Source organism: Pteropus medius, unplaced genomic scaffold, assembly GCF_902729225.1.
Source record: "Pteropus medius unplaced genomic scaffold, Ma_sr-lr_union100, whole genome shotgun sequence".
NCBI classification, from domain to species: domain Eukaryota; kingdom Metazoa; phylum Chordata; class Mammalia; order Chiroptera; family Pteropodidae; genus Pteropus; species Pteropus medius.
In genome coordinates, this window is record NW_024347790.1 from 10,103,169 (window position 1) to 10,121,765 (window position 18,597).

At 44.9% G+C, this 18,597-nt stretch overlaps 1 protein-coding gene across 1 annotated transcript in view; it reads left to right on the forward strand.

Annotated features, from left to right (window-relative positions):
* Positions 1–2,336: 2,336 nt before the first annotated feature.
* GAD2 (glutamate decarboxylase 2) overlaps positions 2,337–18,597 on the forward strand; it is a 71,181-nt gene continuing 54,920 nt past the window's right edge. Inside the window, exons 1-7 of the mRNA XM_039877594.1 lie at positions 2,337–2,842; positions 3,563–3,622; positions 3,801–3,950; positions 4,945–5,178; positions 9,833–9,923; positions 10,466–10,578; positions 14,670–14,785. Of these exons, the coding sequence (XP_039733528.1) occupies positions 2,767–2,842; positions 3,563–3,622; positions 3,801–3,950; positions 4,945–5,178; positions 9,833–9,923; positions 10,466–10,578; positions 14,670–14,785 (840 nt within the window). The 5' untranslated portion in view covers positions 2,337–2,766. The remainder of the gene's footprint in view (positions 2,843–3,562; positions 3,623–3,800; positions 3,951–4,944; positions 5,179–9,832; positions 9,924–10,465; positions 10,579–14,669; positions 14,786–18,597) is intronic.

Here is an 18,597-nt window from a genome sequence, read left to right on the forward strand (position 1 = left end):
TTCGAGGAAAGGAATTGGAAAGCTTTTCCCCAGCGCTGGCCCGCCTCCCCTTCCCATTCGGTGGCTGCCTCCTTTGTGAACTAATGACGGTAATTATTACCTCCTTGAGCTCTTTTGTTATCTCCAACCCAAGCCTGACAAAGGGGGGAGTGGACTCTTCGGAGAAATATAAGTCTTTATAAAGCAAATTGCCGTCTAGGGAGGGACGGCGTTTGAGGGAGAACAAATCAAATGCGGTGTGCATCTTAAGAAGGAGGTATTAATTTAAAAAAAAAGAGAGAGAGAGAGGTAAATACCACCTTTGGATTCAATGTACCCCAGAGCTGCGGGATTTAATGGAGTTTAAACAGCATTTTAAGTCGTGTTTTTTAAAATCCGTTAAATCCAGGTGCTGCGATTTCTACCTTCCTCGTGTTTTAATCCACTTCTTCCTTCGGGGGCTTTGTGTGTGTTTGAAACTCTTGTTTTGAAGAACCTTTATGTTTTCGACCATTCATCCATAGTCGAAAAGTTCTGCCACCGCAGCCCGCTGGCTGGCAGCGAAATGTGCAGGATGTGGAGTGGATTTAAACAAAGAACCCGTCTCTCCGACGCGTATCTGCACTGCTGGAGCAAGAGCGGCGGAGCTGCCCAGACAGCTAGCGGACGGCAGAACCACCAAGTCTGTACACCCTGGCGTTGTTGCCTGGCTCCACTGGAGTGCCCGCGAGAGGGGCCGAACTGAAGCCTGGGTCGGTGCCCACAGTGCTCCCGCGGCCTGATGCAGGCTCCTCAGCACAGCTGGCTTTGTGCCATGCCCAGCTCGGGCCAGGTGGCCGCGGGCAGATCCTACCGCTTCTCTTGGCTCGGTCACGTGGGAAGAAAATAAAGCTTTGTGGAGAGAATTGGCCAATCACACACACACACACACACACACACACACACACACACACACACGTGCCTAGGGACACAAGACTTGGGTTTGCAGGCGGCCACCCTGGGCCCCACGACGTCCTTCCTGGGCCAGAGTCGAAGGGTGGTAGCCAAAACTGAGGATCCATGGGTCCCTGTTTTGGCAGCAGCTTGGAGTGACTTGGTTCAAGAGGTCAGAGAAAAAGTAGCTGGAACACAATGGTAATGAAAAGCGCCCACCCAAGGGGAGCAGTATCCCAGGAATGCATGCCGCTGGAGGCCTGAAGGCAGCCCAGTCCCATCCTGTCCTCCTCGCCCTCTTTCCACCTGCCCAGGACCTACAAGGTGTGCGGGCGGCTGCTCTCTACAGCCAAGGGAAAGACAGCAGCGCGAACTCAACAGGCCCGAATTCTCAGGGCGCCCTCCCGTTGTTTAACAGATTTTAGAGAAAAGGAAATTATAAGAAAAGAGAGACTCTAACTTTCTCAGGAAAGGAGAAACCTCTTTTCACCAGGCCACAGAAATAGCCAGTCTCCTCGTATTTCCTATGCTATCCTGCAGATTTTTGGTGGAGGGGTGGTCATTGATTTGAGGCCCGCTAAAAGCAGGACCCAGCAGACAATGCCATCTTTCCGCCTCGATTTGGAAATCTCAGATTGCTTAGTTCGAGACTCTGTGCACGCCTCCCACGCACACACTGATTCCTGTCACACATAAGAAGCGGCCTTTCCACGCCTCCGCAGGCCAAGGTCACCAAATGACCCAATCCCATCCCCCATCAGCCGTCATCCTGCCGACTCTAGCTCCTCTCCCTCAGCCCCTTCCAAGAAGTTTCCATTCGTTTATTTTCTCCCCAGCCCGAGGTCCTCGGTGATAGACTCCAGCATGGATTTTAATTGTCTCGATCAGCAGTCTTTCTCCCCAGCCGTCAGTCAGAGCCTGGACAGTGAGTCTGGCGACTGCACTCTTGGAAGCGCTGGACTGGTGCGCCCCCGGGGATCGCGCGGCTCAGTAGGCAGGCATTAGGCGCTACTAAGGAGCTGAAATGAGCCCATCAGTGCGTCGGTGCCCTTCCCCCGCAGTTCCTTCCCCCGCCGTCCCCTTCCCAAGCTCTCGAACTGCTCCTGATTCTGGTCCAGCCTCTCAGGCTCTCGAGGTCACAGCGACCTCAGTACTGTCTTGAAGGAAGGCGGCGCGGGAACCGCGCCTCCTTTCCGGCAGCCAGAGCCAGACCTCAAACAATACACCAGTTAATGCGTAATACAAGACACCTCTCAGCCACCCTTCCCGCCTCGCCAAGGTCTCTCTGGTCCACCCCTCTCTGAAGCCAGCGCTCGCTTGACCGCGTTAGCACCATGGACAGCGCACCCGGACCGGCGGGGGCTGCTGTCGCCCTTCCTCCTCTCTCTCTGCTTGGACTCGCCTGCACGCCTCCCACCCACTCGCTCTGACTCCAGCTCGTGCGCACTGCCTGCCTCGCACCCTCACGATTCGGCTCCCTCCCTCTCCCATTTTCCCCTCCGCCGCCCCCTCATCCGTCCTTATTGGGCTCCCTTGCCTTCAAAATCATTCCGGCGCTCTGCGCCTTCCCATCTCCTGGCTCTGAGGACCCTTACGGTCGCCTTTCATATTTAACCTCCACAGCTTTCAGAGAGCATTGCCACGTCTCAAAGCCCTAACTCCAATACAAACACACACGCAGACACGCACTTTTGCTGTCCCTGTGTGACACCCACCCTCGGCCGCGCGGCCGCGCGGGTCCCCGCGCGGTGCGGTCCTCCCGCCACCCACAGGCACGCGCGCGCAGGACGGAGCCGAGAGCAGCTCTCCGACACTTCGCACTCGGAGGCGACCTGCTCCAGTCTCGCAGCGCTGATGGCCTCTCCCGGCTCCGGCTTTTGGTCCTTTGGATCTGAAGATGGTTCTGGGGATCCCGAGAACCCCGGCACAGGTAGGAGGACCGGGACCTGCAGCAGGCGAGCTTTGCGCGTGGACTGGGGTTTGCGGGGCTAGGGAAGACGAAGGAGGTTTTCCACCTGCAACAGGAAACTTCGGTAGCTTCGCCCTGCTCTTGGGGTAGGTCACTGATGGTCCGAGAGACCAAAACCCCCACAGGTCCTTATCCCCTAGGAAGACCTCCCCGCAAAAATCCCGGGCCTTTCCCGCTGACGTCTGGGAGAGCCTTCCCATCAAAATCATCTCCTCGCCCCTGAATTCCGCGGGTCTGGGACACTGCCACCATCTTGGTGTATGGCCCCTGGAGAGGGACAGAGTCTCAATGGAGAAAGGAAAAATTGGAAAGGTGAAAATTTCCCCACCTCGACTTGGTCTAGAATGCTTTGTCTAGAAGGAGAACCTACGAGGAAAGGAACAAGCTCGGTGTCTAGGAAAACTCGCCCGAGAGAGGCAGGAAAGGGAGTTTGCCAGAATCGACTGGTACCTGGAAGGCAAGTGCAAGGGGCCGTGGTGTGAGCTTCTTCTTGGAAAATGAATCAGCGAGCGGGGCTGCCAGGCTCTCGAGCACCTCCCGCACCTGCCCGCGGTGCGGAGCCCAGACGGCCTCTTCCCCGACCCTAGGTTTATTGACGTCGTTCACATAGAAAGAAATTTCACACGTTCGTCTGCTGTTCTCGTTCTGCCTCTCTATCCTCCTGCCTGTCTTTACTTACAGCGAGAGCCTGGTGTCAGGTGGCCCAGAAGTTCACGGGCGGCATTGGAAACAAGCTGTGCGGTGAGTGCCTGTGCCCAGGGGAGGGAGGCGGACAGGGCCAGGTGCCTGGGGGCCCGCGGGGCAAAGCCACCTTCTCAGCTCCACGCCCCCAGCAGCGGAGCCGGGATAAGAGGGAACGAGGGAGCCCGGCCGCGCAGGCAGTGGCTGACCGAGGTCCGCGTTCCGTGTCCTTGCCCAGCTCTGCTCTACGGAGACGCCGAGAAGCCCGCGGAGAGCGGCGGGAGCGAGCCCCCGCGGGCCACGTCCCGGAAGGCCGCCTGTGCCTGCAACCAGAAGCCGTGCAGCTGCCCCAAAGCCGATATCAACTATGCATTTCTACACGCAACAGGTAAAGGCGCCTCGTGGGGCCGCGGGGAGCCCCTGCCTTTCGCTCTGCCCCGCCCACCGCGGCCAAGAGGGACCCGCACCATGAGCAGGACACCAGGAGCGAAGGTAGAGGGCGGAGGCGGACCTTCCGGGCATCTTCAGTGGAAAGTGAGATACGCCCGGCCTGCCCCCATGGTCCGAGTCCTGACCCCCGCTTCTGCGTGGTGCTGGGCCCCATCGTTCCAAGGGGGTCCGAGGGGCCGTGCACTCTAACCCCAAGGCCGCCCTCGGGGTTGCGGGGGCCGAGGAGCCTATGTGCGTGGAGCTCGAGGTCGGCTTTTTGGTACAGCTGAGGCCTCGGGTGGGACTTGGTTTCCTGTTCAGAATTGCTAAGACTTTCTAGGTCTTCCGATCGCACGAGTAATTTGTAGCTGCGATTTCACAGGAGAACGATTCCATTCACGCGAGACCTGTGCGCGGTTTTACTCCTTTAGGCTTACACATCTAGTCATCCAAACACGCGTGCGCACCACACACACACACACACACACACACACACACACGAACACTAGCTTTAGAAATAGCGGGCCTTCATAATAAGCCAGAGATCCTAACGTTGCATGTTCCGCATTGCTGGGTTGCCCAAAGGCATTCCTCAACCATTTTTGATGTGGAGTATTTCCATAATCATTTAAGATAATTTGCTGAGAAATAACATTTAGGAAGAACCCCCTGTGAAATAAGTAAGTGGAGGTACACTCTGTTTTAAAAAGAAAGCAAACAATAAGTTATGGATTGAAATGCAAGAGTTCATTTGGGGTGGGAAAGGAGAAATCCTAATTTTTCTCATTCATTCGTCTTTGAAAAATGCCTCCCTTTTAAAGAAAACGCTCTGAGTTTCCAGATTTTTAAAAAACATATAATCTCTCAGTTCAAAGAGAAATTGCCAGATCAAGATCTTGCCTGGATATTTCCATAGTAAAATTAAAACGTGGCATTTTGATTCCTTTCCTTAGACCTGCTGCCAGCCTGTGATGGAGAGAGGCCCACCTTGGCATTTCTGCAGGATGTTATGAATATTTTGCTTCAGTATGTGGTGAAAAGTTTCGATAGATCAACCAAAGTGATTGATTTCCATTACCCTAATGAGCTTCTTCAAGAGTATAATTGGGAATTGACAGACCAACCACAAAATTTGGAGGAAATTTTGATGCATTGCCAAACAACTCTAAAATATGCAATTAAAACAGGTATTGTCTCATCAGAAATAATAAAGCTCTTTTTTCTTTCACAATCTTTTTTTTCTATAAAATATTTTCTTTTTTATGGAGTTACTAACATTTTCAAATTTACAAAGTTATTTTCGCCATTTAAAAAATAGTCATTATTAGAATGACTCAAATGAAAACACCCTTTGTTATTAGTGTTAATGTTTCTGAAGTTGACAATATCAGAAACGTTAATTCTAAATCGTCAGATTTTACATTGCACGTATTTGGCCATGGGGATTAACCACTGATGTAGAAGCAACTATTTGTCAGCAGAGGCCAGTAGAAAGGACCCAAAATGGAGAAAGAAAGGGAATGTGGAAATGAATGCTCAAAAAACATGATCCAAAAAAAAAGCCCAAATACTAATGTAGTCCTGATCATTTCTTTGGCATAGAAATGGTCAGAAATTGGACAAACCATTTTATATAATTATTGAACCAGACAGATAATATTTTGGCATTGTCTCAAATGGCCAAGACTTCAGATTTGAACTCCAAGTTGTCTCCATTTTCAAAGAAATGTACACAGAAGAAAACACAATACAAACTATCCTAACAATTCAGCCATGTATACAAGGATGATGTATGCTTCAGAGCTAATCTGTATACAAGATAAGAATTTAAAAGGGGGGGTTAGGGAATCAGATATCCTTAGGGGCAGATTTTTCATCATATTTGGTATTTTTGCTTTTTCACAGTATTCTATTTCACATACTCTATTCATTTTATAGTTCCAGGTGTGTCAATTATGTGGGTGCATTCTAAGCTTTCATTTTATCTACACAAAGTCAGCTATTCATCTTCCAGGTCATGATTACCTCTTCCTTTTCTACATTGTCTCTAATCATCCCGATACATGACGCAACACTTCATTAAAGCAATAAAAATATGTATGACTAAATTTTCGGGGGAAAGAGAAAGACCTTGTGGATCTAAATTGATTTGTGGCTAATTGATTTGGATCTAAACTTGATCAGTATCATTCTAATCAACACCAAACATTTTAAGAATGTTTGCTATGTGGCTTTCGCTCTTTCTATTTTGTGTTTTTGTTTTTGCACATTCTTTATACGAACAGAGAGGAAAGCTATGCATAGAAGAAAACTTGGGAAATCGATGTACTGAATTATTAATAAGTATCCACTTTTGTGAGACTATGGACTTAGAATTGGATATATAGGGAAAGGAATTTGACTTAATTTCTATCAAATTCAGTCTGTGCAATATGATTTTTGAAGGCTTATTAGATATCATTCTCAATTATGTTCACAGAGAATCCACAAGATGTATATATTAGGCATGAAAGATGTTTTTCCTCACAGCTTTTCGTTTATCTGTAGGCACAAACCTGAAAATGCTTTTAATTCATTTTTGTTTGACCCTTTCACCTAACCTAATATTTAAATGTTAATAGTAAATTGCTACCTATTATTTGTATTGCGACCAAACCAAAAAGAATCTATACAAATATTTTTACATCTTCATCCTTAAAAGCTGATGGTGTCTTAAAGACAAATTAAAGAGTTAAGATAATGGGTATTGCTATTCTGTGTTCCATTTAGTATCAGGAAAAAGTGGGCCAACTTAATACTTAGATTTTTTGTCCAAATGCTTGTAAAACTGTTGGTCAAGTGTAGCTCTAATGCATTGTATATAGAGTTTCTGGGAAAATATGATTGATTAAGTTGAATTTCTAAACAAGGTATAACAATAGTAATTCAATATCAATGTTATCTGTAACATACATAGTCTGGTCTTCCACCCTACCCTCAAATAGCTTTCAAAGAAATAATAGTCATCTTCTCTTTTCGACTAGCAAGTTTATAGGTTTTAATGCTATAACTCGTGTTTGACAACTAGTACTATTTAGGGTCTGTCAAGTAGTTACCATCTCTGCTACCGTCAGGCATTTAATGCTTCTTTTATAAAATGCATGTTATCACCTGCTTTCTACTGAGAGTCCTTAACCTAATTTCCCCTTGGACTCAAGCCTAGATAAGAGAGAGGAGCAGTGGAGAGATACATTAAAATGAAGTCTTCATGTATTGTTAAAATTGCCTCTGCAAGAAATGTTGGAACAGAAAACTGAAAATCGCAGAGAAAGAATTCTGGAATAATTAGCGTTTGCGGGAGGAGAGAGGTGTGCCATTAGATTTGGTGGTGATGGTGGTGGTTGGGGGTTGGAGGGGTCGATGTTGTCTTGACCCTTTTAAACCCAACCATCAGGCAAAGGAACTGAAGCGTCAATAAATGAGGCATCCTTGGGTGTGTGTTGCCGGTACATAGAGAGCAGTTTGGACGACTTCGGGCTCCTCCCCAAATGATTGTAGACACCCGTGTCAGAGGTACCCAGGGCTGGCTGTTCGCAGTCTGCGCATTCTTGCCGCCTCATTTGATAATCTGCAGGAAGCGTTCCAGAGGTGTGAGCGGCTCTAATCTCACGTTTCAAACTCTCTGTCGCCCTGGCTGAGCGGGCTACGCGTGGCCACCCGATTCCTGGCGCGCAGCCTCGAAGCACAGGGCCGGATAGGGGCGGAGGCAGCGGCAGCTGGATGCCAGAGCTGCTGGGGCAGCTGGCAGGCTCCAAGACAGGTCTTTCACATCCTTCCTCTCAGAGAGCCCTGCCTAGATTCACCTGCAGCCTGTAGGGGTCATGCAAAGAGAGCAAATATAATATTTCTGCAGAAACCAAGAGATCATGTTGTTCTGACCCATCAAACTATCTTCCTCTGTATTTTCACTTCATTATCAGTGAATGAAAAATTTGAGGCAGGAGAAAGGAAGTCAGGTGAAATGGGAACCAAGGTCAAAAAAAAAAAATAGAGAAGGGCCCAGGTCATTGACGCAACAAACTTACTTCCATAATTTCCCAAAGGCAGTCAAGGCGGGTGGGGGTGGAAGCGCTGCGTTGGCTTTCTGATATCCTGGACCACGACACACATCTTGGCATCCCTCTGGATTTTATGCAGAGGTTTTCATGCCCAATTCCCCACAGAGTTAAATAGTGCATGATAATAGACACCAGACTCGTCTAGAAAAATGCATATGAATTGGGAGCTTAGATTAATGGATAGATTTGCTAATCCTTATTAATTTCCTCGCTTTAAAGAAATGGCTTAGGGAAAGAAATGCAGGGGCAACGGGAGGGAGAAGACCGCTATGATTTCAGCTGTGAGCGCTAATGAAATGGGCAGTCAATGAGGCAGAGAGGAGTGGAGGGTTGCTCCAGACGGCGGGGGCAGCAAAGAAGGCTTTTTCACTTCCCTGGATGCATAAACTGACAGGGTCGGCATCAGAGGACCTGGAAAAGAGCAAAAAAGACCGAAGGGCACTGTGCAAGGCCATAGGAAGGTAAAACAATGGCAGGGAATGGAGAGAGCACCGCACAAAACTCAATCTCTTTGAAATGTGCTCTTTCCTTTCCCAGCCCCTATCTTTTCTCAGCGTCTAATTGTGTAGCCACATGCCAGGGGCTGATAAGAGAGCACTCCCAGTCCTAGAGATAAGCTCCGTGTTGACTTTTGTCTCTGCTTTTCCCATTGCCTCCCTTTATCTTGTTTTGCCCATGCTGGCATGAGAGACTATCACATCCCCAGGCTTCAGACAGGTGTCCAGTAAGTGGCAGATGCCTTTTTATCAGATGCTATATCCATAATTGTTTATCTTCCCAAATTTTTGCTGCTAAGCAAATCGCAGATTTATAGATAGGCTTTTATGGGGCAAGAGAAGGAAATGGAATTCTAATGAGATACTTACCATCACATTTTAAATAATAGCCTCTGGAGTATTTGGATGTCAACCCCTTTTGAGAGTCCAAGAGACATCCAGAAATTAATTAGATAAGCCTTGCTAATGGACTGATCAGTCCATTGATGATATCTTCATGTATCTTGTTGACAAGACAGTGATGCTGACTGTATTCAGCTTTTTAAAAAAATCACAACTAAGGAGTTCTGTTGTTTATAATTAAATATTTGGACAGAAAAGAATTAACAAGAATTGCGTTTGTCCATGCCATCTTTAGACGATCATCACCTTTTCAATACAGGGCAAATCATTCAACTGAGTGTCCTATTTTCTCATTTTTGCCTTGTCTTTTGTAATCATCAGCCATTTGTCACTGATATTATTATGAATGTTGGCATGCCTGGAGGATGTCATGGAATGACCGATTTCCACAACAGCTTCAACAAAAAAGGATTTTTAACAGCATGAGTGTAAACAAGAATAGCTTATCTTTGAATATGTTTGGATTGCACTAGCCTTTTAGTTTGCAAATGTATTAAAAGAATGCTAGGAAATTAACGAGTGTCCACATTGCAAACCACATTTGTTATTTTTATAGTAAATGTTCAAAGGAAGATTTTTAGAGTGTTTTAAGAAATACCAAAACACAAAATAGTCTCTCTTGCTAAAGAAAATGCTCCTGTGTGTGTGTGTGTGTGATATAGCGCGTGTGTGTGATATTGATGATGTGTGTGTGTGTGCGTGCGTGCGTGCGTGTGGGTTTCTGAATATGCATTTCCTAATACTGAGGGATCTTTCAAGGTTCTTTAGCTAGAGAAATTGTGTGTTTGAGAGGCATTTATTTTCTAATGGAGACAGCCCTGATTCTGGTATTCCATTTAATTCAGGACACCCCAGATATTTCAATCAACTCTCCACTGGGCTGGATATGGTGGGATTAGCGGCAGACTGGCTGACATCGACAGCAAACACTAACATGTAAGTGTGTTTTTTGTGTAATCCAGGATAATTATTAGTGAGATTCCATAGTCTTTATTCTACCTCTCCTGTGAAAATCTCTTTTATTAAGTAGCCCCTAAAATAGAGATATGGACTTCAGAAGTATATGGGTGTTCATTCTATCTTAATAGAAATAGTCCTGATGTAACTTTCATGCAAAGTTATACTACATTTTTTAAATGTAAAAGAGTATTCTTTGCATTTTGGGTTCATAATTATGTATACTGTAAAAGAGAAATGAGACCAGATGTTGTCTTTTAAATAGTGTTACTCAGCAATGTTCTTTATTCAATATGATAAATGACCCTTGTACAGTAAGCCAATAATTGAAGCTCTTGACTTTACAAATATAGAAAAAATGAGCAAACCTTTTAGGAGGCATCATTTTCTCTCTGCTTAATGCTATACTCATAACAGTTGCAAATGTAGTGTTTGAGAAAGGAAATAGTTCTATAGATATTGAAATGGTGAATTATGTTTTTTAGTTACATACATAAAATGTGACCATTACTACATTTCAGGTTCACCTATGAAATTGCTCCAGTATTTGTGCTTTTGGAATATGTCACGCTAAAGAAAATGAGAGAAATCATTGGCTGGCCTGGGGGCTCTGGCGATGGGATATTTTCTCCTGGTATATATTTCGACTTTCTTTGTGTTTTTTCCTTCTGATGTGCAATGCCCTATTATGAACCTAGGAAAGATTAACAATCTAGTTCGTATTTCTGTTTAGGTTAAATAGGCTGTATGTTGATCAAAAGAATGAGTGTGATTAAGTACACATGACCATTAGCTCTACCTCCAAGCCAACTAACTACCCCATGCTTGAACATTAGTTATTTGTATTCAAAAGGAACATAAACAGAGATGATATTTACCCAGTAGTTCTACTGGGATCCTACATACAAGACGTATGGATCATGCAGAACAAAAGAGTAAAGATTCCTAAAAGAGAATTCACTCTCGGATGCTCTTCCCAGAATTAGAGAAAGGAAAAGGAAAGCCTCTTTGAATAAAGTATTTATTCTCTGTTTGAGGGTGCATAACAAGGCAGGTCTACTTAATAGAGCCTATGTACCTTGCCGCTTTCCAGCAATAAGCAGAGAAGCTGATCGAGGAGGGCAGAGAATGCCTCGGGAGACAATTTCTTAGAGCTAAAAAAGAGAGTGATGATTTCTTTAAGAATTTTCTCATTCCCTCTCTTCTTTGTCATGCCACTCAGTCTTTTCTAAGCTGCCTCGTATCATCAGCCATTGAATTGTGAGCTCCTTTGCTTGCACCTGAATCAACCTGGAACAAAAAGCCCTGGCCCTGATTCCCAGGTCTGTGTGTGACCTTGGTTTGTGGCAAAGGAGAAATAGAAATTAGGAAGGCAGTGGGAAGAGAGTGTCTCTAAAGAAACCTAGTGTGCAGATCATCCACTAATCAGTGGCAGGAAGGAGGTCATCATAATGGGCTGGGGGCTCCCCTAGCACTCAGTACACTAAGCCAGAGCCACACCTGCCATTGTGTCAGGCCTAGCAAAGGCCACATTGTGATCTCTCTTCAGAAAACCTACAAAGACAAGCGGATGATGAGGGAGAGAGAAAATAAAGAAAAGGTGAAAAGAAAAAATGATAAACGAGCGACAGTGGCCTCGAGGCCAAGGCTTAAATCAAGCAGCTTTTACCTACAAGTTCAGATCTGCTATTTTAGTTTACGTTTTTAAAGATATAGCACTTTTTTTTTTTCAGGTGCTAAAGGAAAACGTGTTAGTTAAATGGAAGGGAAAATTAGCCTTTTCTTTTTAAGTCATTGAACACCAGCTGTGAGGAATTTTAAGCTAGCCTCTATTTGGTAGGAAACTTAGTTTTCCTCTGGAAAACCATCCCCTCCTGAGGGAACTTTGTCATCATTGCCTGGAACTGAAGCTCTTAAGGTATTTTTCATGAGGAATGAGTAGAGTTCAGGAATCAGCATCATTCTTACCTTCATACTTCTTCTCTCAGGTTGGTTGTATGATTGAGCTGTCCCCGAGGGAGCCAAGAGTGTCCTGGGCTCTCTTTTAATGGTTCTCCAGGAGTCGGGAGAGAACAGCTGCTCCTGTCGACCCCGAAAAGTTGACTAAAGGGGCTTGGGACGGGCCTAATTTACCTGGCTGGTCTTGGAACCCACCTGCCCCAGAAAACACACACCAAGAGAAAGCAGCCTCTTTGGCAGTTCTGCTAAGCCAGGTATAGATTTAGGGCTTGCCCTGCCACCCTCATCAATGACAGGAAATGGTCAAGAGAAGGGGTAGACAAGACTTAACTTGATCATGGGTCTTCTTCCTTAGAGTCTCAAGACCCATATTCTCTCACCCCAAGATGGAATCCACAGATGTCATTCTACAGTGTAACGTAGACATTGCAAAGTGGGGAGGAGACAGGAGAAAAGTCCATTGGCAACCTGTTTCTTCTCTGCTCTCCACAGACATTACAGAGGAGAGATGGACTGTAGCATTTTTACTTGCTAATGAATACCTTTCTAAGGGTAAAGAGTCTTACAATTTGAAGAATGGGGAGAGGAGAAATCATGCATCTTATGTGCCTGAGATCTAAAAGTCCCATTGCCTGGGACTAAGCACAAAGAGTTAGGTCTGTGGCTCGAATATATAGCTCAGCTCAGTTTGCCTTACACCTCCATCCACATTCGGAGGCTTCATGAATCATGGAAAGTCCTTTGGGACTTCTAGAAGAAATCCGTTTATGTGACATCACCTACACCTGATAGCCAGAGAGAACTGAGCACTCCTTGCTGCTCAGTAAGTCATGAAGGGCTGAGAGGAAAAGAAAAGAGGCTTGGCTTAGTCACAAGCCTTTTTCTAACAAGATTTTCAGAACGGTTCAGGGTTTGCTTTTGCATCCTTTCTGTGGAAAATTCATGGGGAAAAAAGAGCACACAGGGCTTACGCATCTGTCTTCCTGTCTGTGTCACACAAAACAGTCTGCTCTGTCCAGAGGCCCAGAAGCCTCTTCATCCCTGTCAGGGCTGCTGAACCCTTAGACAGAGAACGGCTGAAGTGCAAAATGAAGAGCGGGAAGGCAGAAGCTTCTTGGATAAGTGTCCTGTGAAACGCACTTTCTTTGTGTACATCTTCCCCTTTTTCTTCTGTCCTCCTTTCTCCCTGGCCTTTCTGAGAAGGACAGTGAAGGCAGCGGTTCTCGTCAGGAGAATTTTGCCCTCGATCTTGCCCCCCAGGGAACATTTGGCAATGTCCGGAGGCATTTTTGGTTGTCACACTGGGAGAGCATAGTGTTATTGGCATCTGGTGGGTAGAGGCCAGGGATGCTGCTAAACACTCCATGATGCACAGAACAGCCCTTCACAAGGAATTATCCAGCCCAAAATATCATTAAGTGGCAAGATTGAGAAGTATAAGCTTTTAGACAGACTTTTATTGTTTATTTATTTAGTTAGTTTTATTTTTCAATTACAGTTGACATTCAGTATTATTTTATATTAGTTCCAGGTGTACAGCATAGTGCTTAGACACTGATATAAATTATGAAGCAATCCCCCCAATTAGTCTAGTATACAGTCAGACTTTTAGACACAGTTTCTGCTCAAAGCAGGTCTGACCTGGATTCTGCTTATCCCAAGTCTCTGGAGTCCAGAAGAGGTAGGAATCGTCCTTATTCTGCCTGATGACAGAGCCAGGATCTGGGTGACGAATGCTCTGTGTCAGGGTGCCTGCTTGCGTCAGAGCCCAGGACCCATGAGGCAAGGGTTATGGCCTCGGGTGGGCCATTCAACTAGGCATAAGAACCCTTTTGCTCCTCAGCTACCAGAAGGAAAGGGAACTCAGCACTCATGTGATGGCATGTTCTTCTTTGGATGGGAGGAGAGACAGTCCCTTCACTCTGCCCCAAGATCTCACAGCTTCCATGCCAGTATATCATTTGCATGCACAACAATCTGTCTTTTTCATGGATAGCAAAAATTCTAACCTTTCCAACAATCCTGGGGAAAAACTCACTCTTCATTGCTTGTCAAATGAGACTCTAGTTATAAGGCATAAATCTTATGGTATGAAATCCTTGACAATCTTAGGATGACTCAGGAAAAAGATATTCAATATGGACTTAAAATTCCATTAGTTGTGTGTTTTTTCTGTAATTGCAAAATAAGATTTTATTAACCATTACAATTATATTTCGATAATGTCATTGAGAGGGAAGAATCATTTCAGGCAAATTAAGAGATGAGTATGATGAGATGGGATTGAATGTTTATCCTCATTCTGTAAGAATTGTTGATTTATAGTTCACATCATTAATGGCAACTGATTTGTCTCAGTTTAAGTACAAGGCATTGCATGAACTGAAATGAAAATAAATAAGACTTCTCCATCAGGACATCAGTAGGAAAGACCACATTTACAAGCTGGGAAGGAAGGCAACAATTTCTCAGTTTTTAAAAGGCTCTTTAAAGAGCTCCCAGCAAAATCAGAATCTATCGCATCTCTCGTTGGTAACAGAGATGAGTGTGGAGGGGGAGCATCCATCCTATGGTTCTGCCCAGTGTTTCTTTTTCTGGACCATCTCAGCTAGTGCCTTAGGATCAAGTTCAAAGGATAGGCAATAAGAACGTCTTCTCCTGTGTCCAAGGAGGACTCTAGACCAGTGGCAATAGGAATGTGGCTTGCATATGTAATAATGTTGGTAATGGCTGGAAAAGGTAACTGTGTGTTGCTGTGCACTCTAGGTGGCGCCATATCCAACATGTATGCCATGCTGATTGCGCGCTTTAAGATGTTCCCAGAAGTCAAGGAGAAAGGAATGGCCGCCGTCCCCAGGCTCATTGCCTTCACGTCTGAGCATGTACGTGTCTCTGTTCTTCCCGTGTAATGCCTGAGTTGAAAGAATTATATTTGGAAATGCTTTATCTCCCCCACCACCCGCCAGAGGTTCTCAGTCTTTCTCGTTTGAAAATTCTAAACAGATAGTCTACCCTCATGGTGCCTTGAACCGTTTAATGTTAACCTTTGGCAGACTTAACCAGAAGTTTTATCATTGTAGAGAAATGGCACAGTGGTCTGTCATATCTGATCTCTGGGCCAGATCTGTCTCAGCCAATACAGGCTCCTACTTACCACCAAGCTGCTGGCCAGGCAGGACCCTAAGAGCTTGAGTCTTCCTTGTTGAATGCTAGGATATAGTACTTCATATTCCTTTTGGTTGCCTTCTAAGAGCTAATGCCATTCTCCCTACTACCACTGAGGCACTGAAACAGTGGCCTATCTCGTTCACATGTATTGAGCTCAACGGCTTTAGCCTGCTAGGCTGCCAGCTTTCTCTCACATGCCAGCATAAAGCAGCACACAACCTCAAAGCCACACTGTGGCTATTTGAGCAACACCTCAGTTCCAAACTCTACCATCACCCGGCCCTGCAATGAACCAGAGACTGTTCTTGATGGGTGTTAGAACACATTACCTGCCACATAATTCCTAAGATTGTTCCTTTACAATCTCTGCTCCAAAGTAGCCTAGGGTCTGGAAAACAATTGCCTCAAAGATCAAGGAGCTCTCTGGTGGTGGGAGAAATAGGATATGGGGAAGGACAAAAGGGGTCTGTAGGGAAACTAGGGGCTCCTGTGATGAGACGTCAGTCAGGAGAAGCAGGAAGTCATACTGGGCCTCAGATCTACTATGGAACCTTTTCTGTTTTAAGTGGTCTGTATGTTCCTATGTGTGTGGGTGTTTGGGGATTTAAAACAAGGAAGCAAGGGCATGTACAGATTGAAAACCAGTGAATACAATCTACAACAACAGCAGCAGCCATGGAATCAAAGGAAACCAATGATTTGTACTCACAAATTATCTTGTTTTTAGTCATGTTTACTACAAACTTAGTGGCCTAAAACAATGTGAATTCATTATCTTACAGTATGGCAGTCAGAAGCCTGCCCTGGGTCAGGCAGGGCTGTGTTCCTTCTGGAGACTGTAGGGGGAATCTTGTTTCTTACCTTTCCCAGTTTCTAGAAGCCACTTGCCTGCCTTTGTACATAGCCACTTCTTCTATCTTCAAAGCCATCATCAGAAAATCTTCAGATCTCTCTCTCTCTCTCTCTCACACACACACACACACACCTCTGCTTCCATCACCATATCTCCTTCTCTAACTCTGACCCTCCTGTCCCCTCTTCACAATATAAGGATCCTTGTGATTACATTGGACCTACCCAAATAACCCAGGATAATCTCCCATTTCAAGACCCTTAATTTAGTCATATCTGTGAAGCCTCTTTTGCCATGTAAGGTAACATAGTCCCAGGTTTTGGGGATTAGGATGTGAACATCTAGGGAGGGGAGCATGATTCAGCCTACTAAGCCTAGTACCCCACCATGAGATAATTTTCATTTCTTAGCTTCTCCAATTACTATTTTCCTGAAATGGATTTGGACCTCAAATAGTTAAATGTTACTATATTTGCAGTCTCAAAAAACCCAGACGATCATCTATTGGGCACCTTTTCTTTTGACTTCTATGTTGTTTGCGCAACCTGAAATGAGGTCGGTTGACCAGCAATCTGCTCTATGCTCCCTGGGTTTTGCACAAATTTCTTGGGCTCATGCTTTACACAAATTGACTTAACCTTGCCCCAGAAAGCTCAGGCCACATAGTCTGAGAATAATTTTGCTATGCTTTTTTTCTTAATACTGCAAATATTTATTTGAAGGGAAAGAAAGTCTAATCCTTTATCTCTAAGGGAAAGAAAGGTAAGTCAGCTATACAACCACCGTTTGATCTCCCTCCTCTTTCTTGTACCTCTTTCCACACACATAATTGTGAAAGAACATTTGAATTATAAACCTAAAATACCAACTGGTTCTAACTGCCTGCTTATTTTTCACAAATTAACTGTTCTTCTAATATATAACACCTTATATCTGATAACTATTTGACCATTTTCAATACATTGACCATTTCCAATATCCATGAGCTCCAAGATTGTTTGATTCTCCCAACAATCCTGTGGGACAGGCAGAACGGAGACTGTTTTCAGTATTTCAAAAATGAAGAGGCTACAGTTAGCTGGGTAAATAGAGCCAGGATTAAACAGATTTCCTGACTCCCAGACCAGTTAGGTCCCTACCCCTACCACCAATGTGGAAACCAGATTAAAAGATTCAGCAATGAAGTTTTGTACATCACAGCTCATCCATTTATTTAACATTTTATACCTTCCTGAACCAGCTTTTTCTTAATGTGAAGTGATATTAAATTGTTACTCCCACTCCCCACCCCCCACCAAAATATCCTCCTTGTATCTCACATGGCCGGGCCGGAGGGAGTTTTCAGAGTCCATTGAAAGCACTCTTGTGTCTACCTTGAACACTTGATCCCAATCATTCTGGACAGATAAGTCCTTATAAGTAAGTCCTGCCCTTGAAGCTCCAGGTGAAGAGGTAACGTGACTCCCATGTCACCCCTGAGTTCCATACCTCCCTCAGGGCCACTCTGTTCATCATGTAGCATCTCTCCTTCCAGCTTCGGCCCATGCCATACATTCCCCTAGTCTTCTCCGACTCACTCTTTGTCTCCACCAGCATAAATAGATCTCCACAGGCTGAAGAAGGAAAATTCCCAAGTCATGTCTCAAGAGCCTTTCTCTAGGCCAGACAATTTCCATCTTCTCAGGGAGGGTTCCTTACGGAATCCCTCACCCATAGGAAGAAAGGGTGTTGGGTGTCGTGTGTGTCAGGTGAGGAGGAGACACTGCTCCATGTGAGGAGGAGACACTGCTCTGTGCTCTTTAAGAGTTTCCAAGGCCCATGACTTTTGGAGAATCAAATGCGAGCCTTATAAAACACTTACCTCAGTGCCAGCGACATAGGGAAATCTACATAAATATGAGGTAACTTAAAACAAACAAACAAACAAACAAAAACAAAAACCTCCCTTTTTATATAGATGAAGAAACCAAGCCCCAAAGGTGGGAGATGCTTTGCCCAAGGTTTCACGGCCACTCGGTGACAGAGTCAGACAGAGAGCCTCAGTTCCCCAATGGTCCCAACACTGCTCTTTCAACTACTGGATCTGATGACCTCAACGCCACTCACTAGACGGCTATTCTACAGTTACTTGTAGTACCTGTTCTTAAATCCTATTTTGATTATTCTAGTGCTAATTTCCTGATCTGTTGAATCAGGTCAAGTTACTGTCCTTTCTTCTATTCTGAGCAGAGTCTGAACTTGCCATGTTCAGAGCCATAGAGATGGAAAAGGCAATGAGAAACTTTGTCAGCTTCTAGCATCCAACCCGAAACTTCACACACTCAGGAAGGGAAGAGTCATCTTTTATTTTCTAAATGACTTTCTCTCTCTCTCTCGCTCTCTCTTTCTCTGTTGTACTCCACCAAAGCTACCCATCTCTTTTATGGCCATGAGAACAAACTAGAACTTTCTCTTGCTGATAAGTAGGCCAAGATATTAAATTTCCCTGTTTAAATCAAACTGTTTTATCGAAATGTTGAATAGGACTAAATTAAACAAGTCAATTTGCTATGAAGAACATTAGAAGAAGTAAATAAATCACTGAATTGAAACAAGAGATAGCATGCAAGCTCCAAATAAAGAGTTCCAAGATTATTTCCCTCTAAAATATAGAGTCACAAAATCTCAGACTCG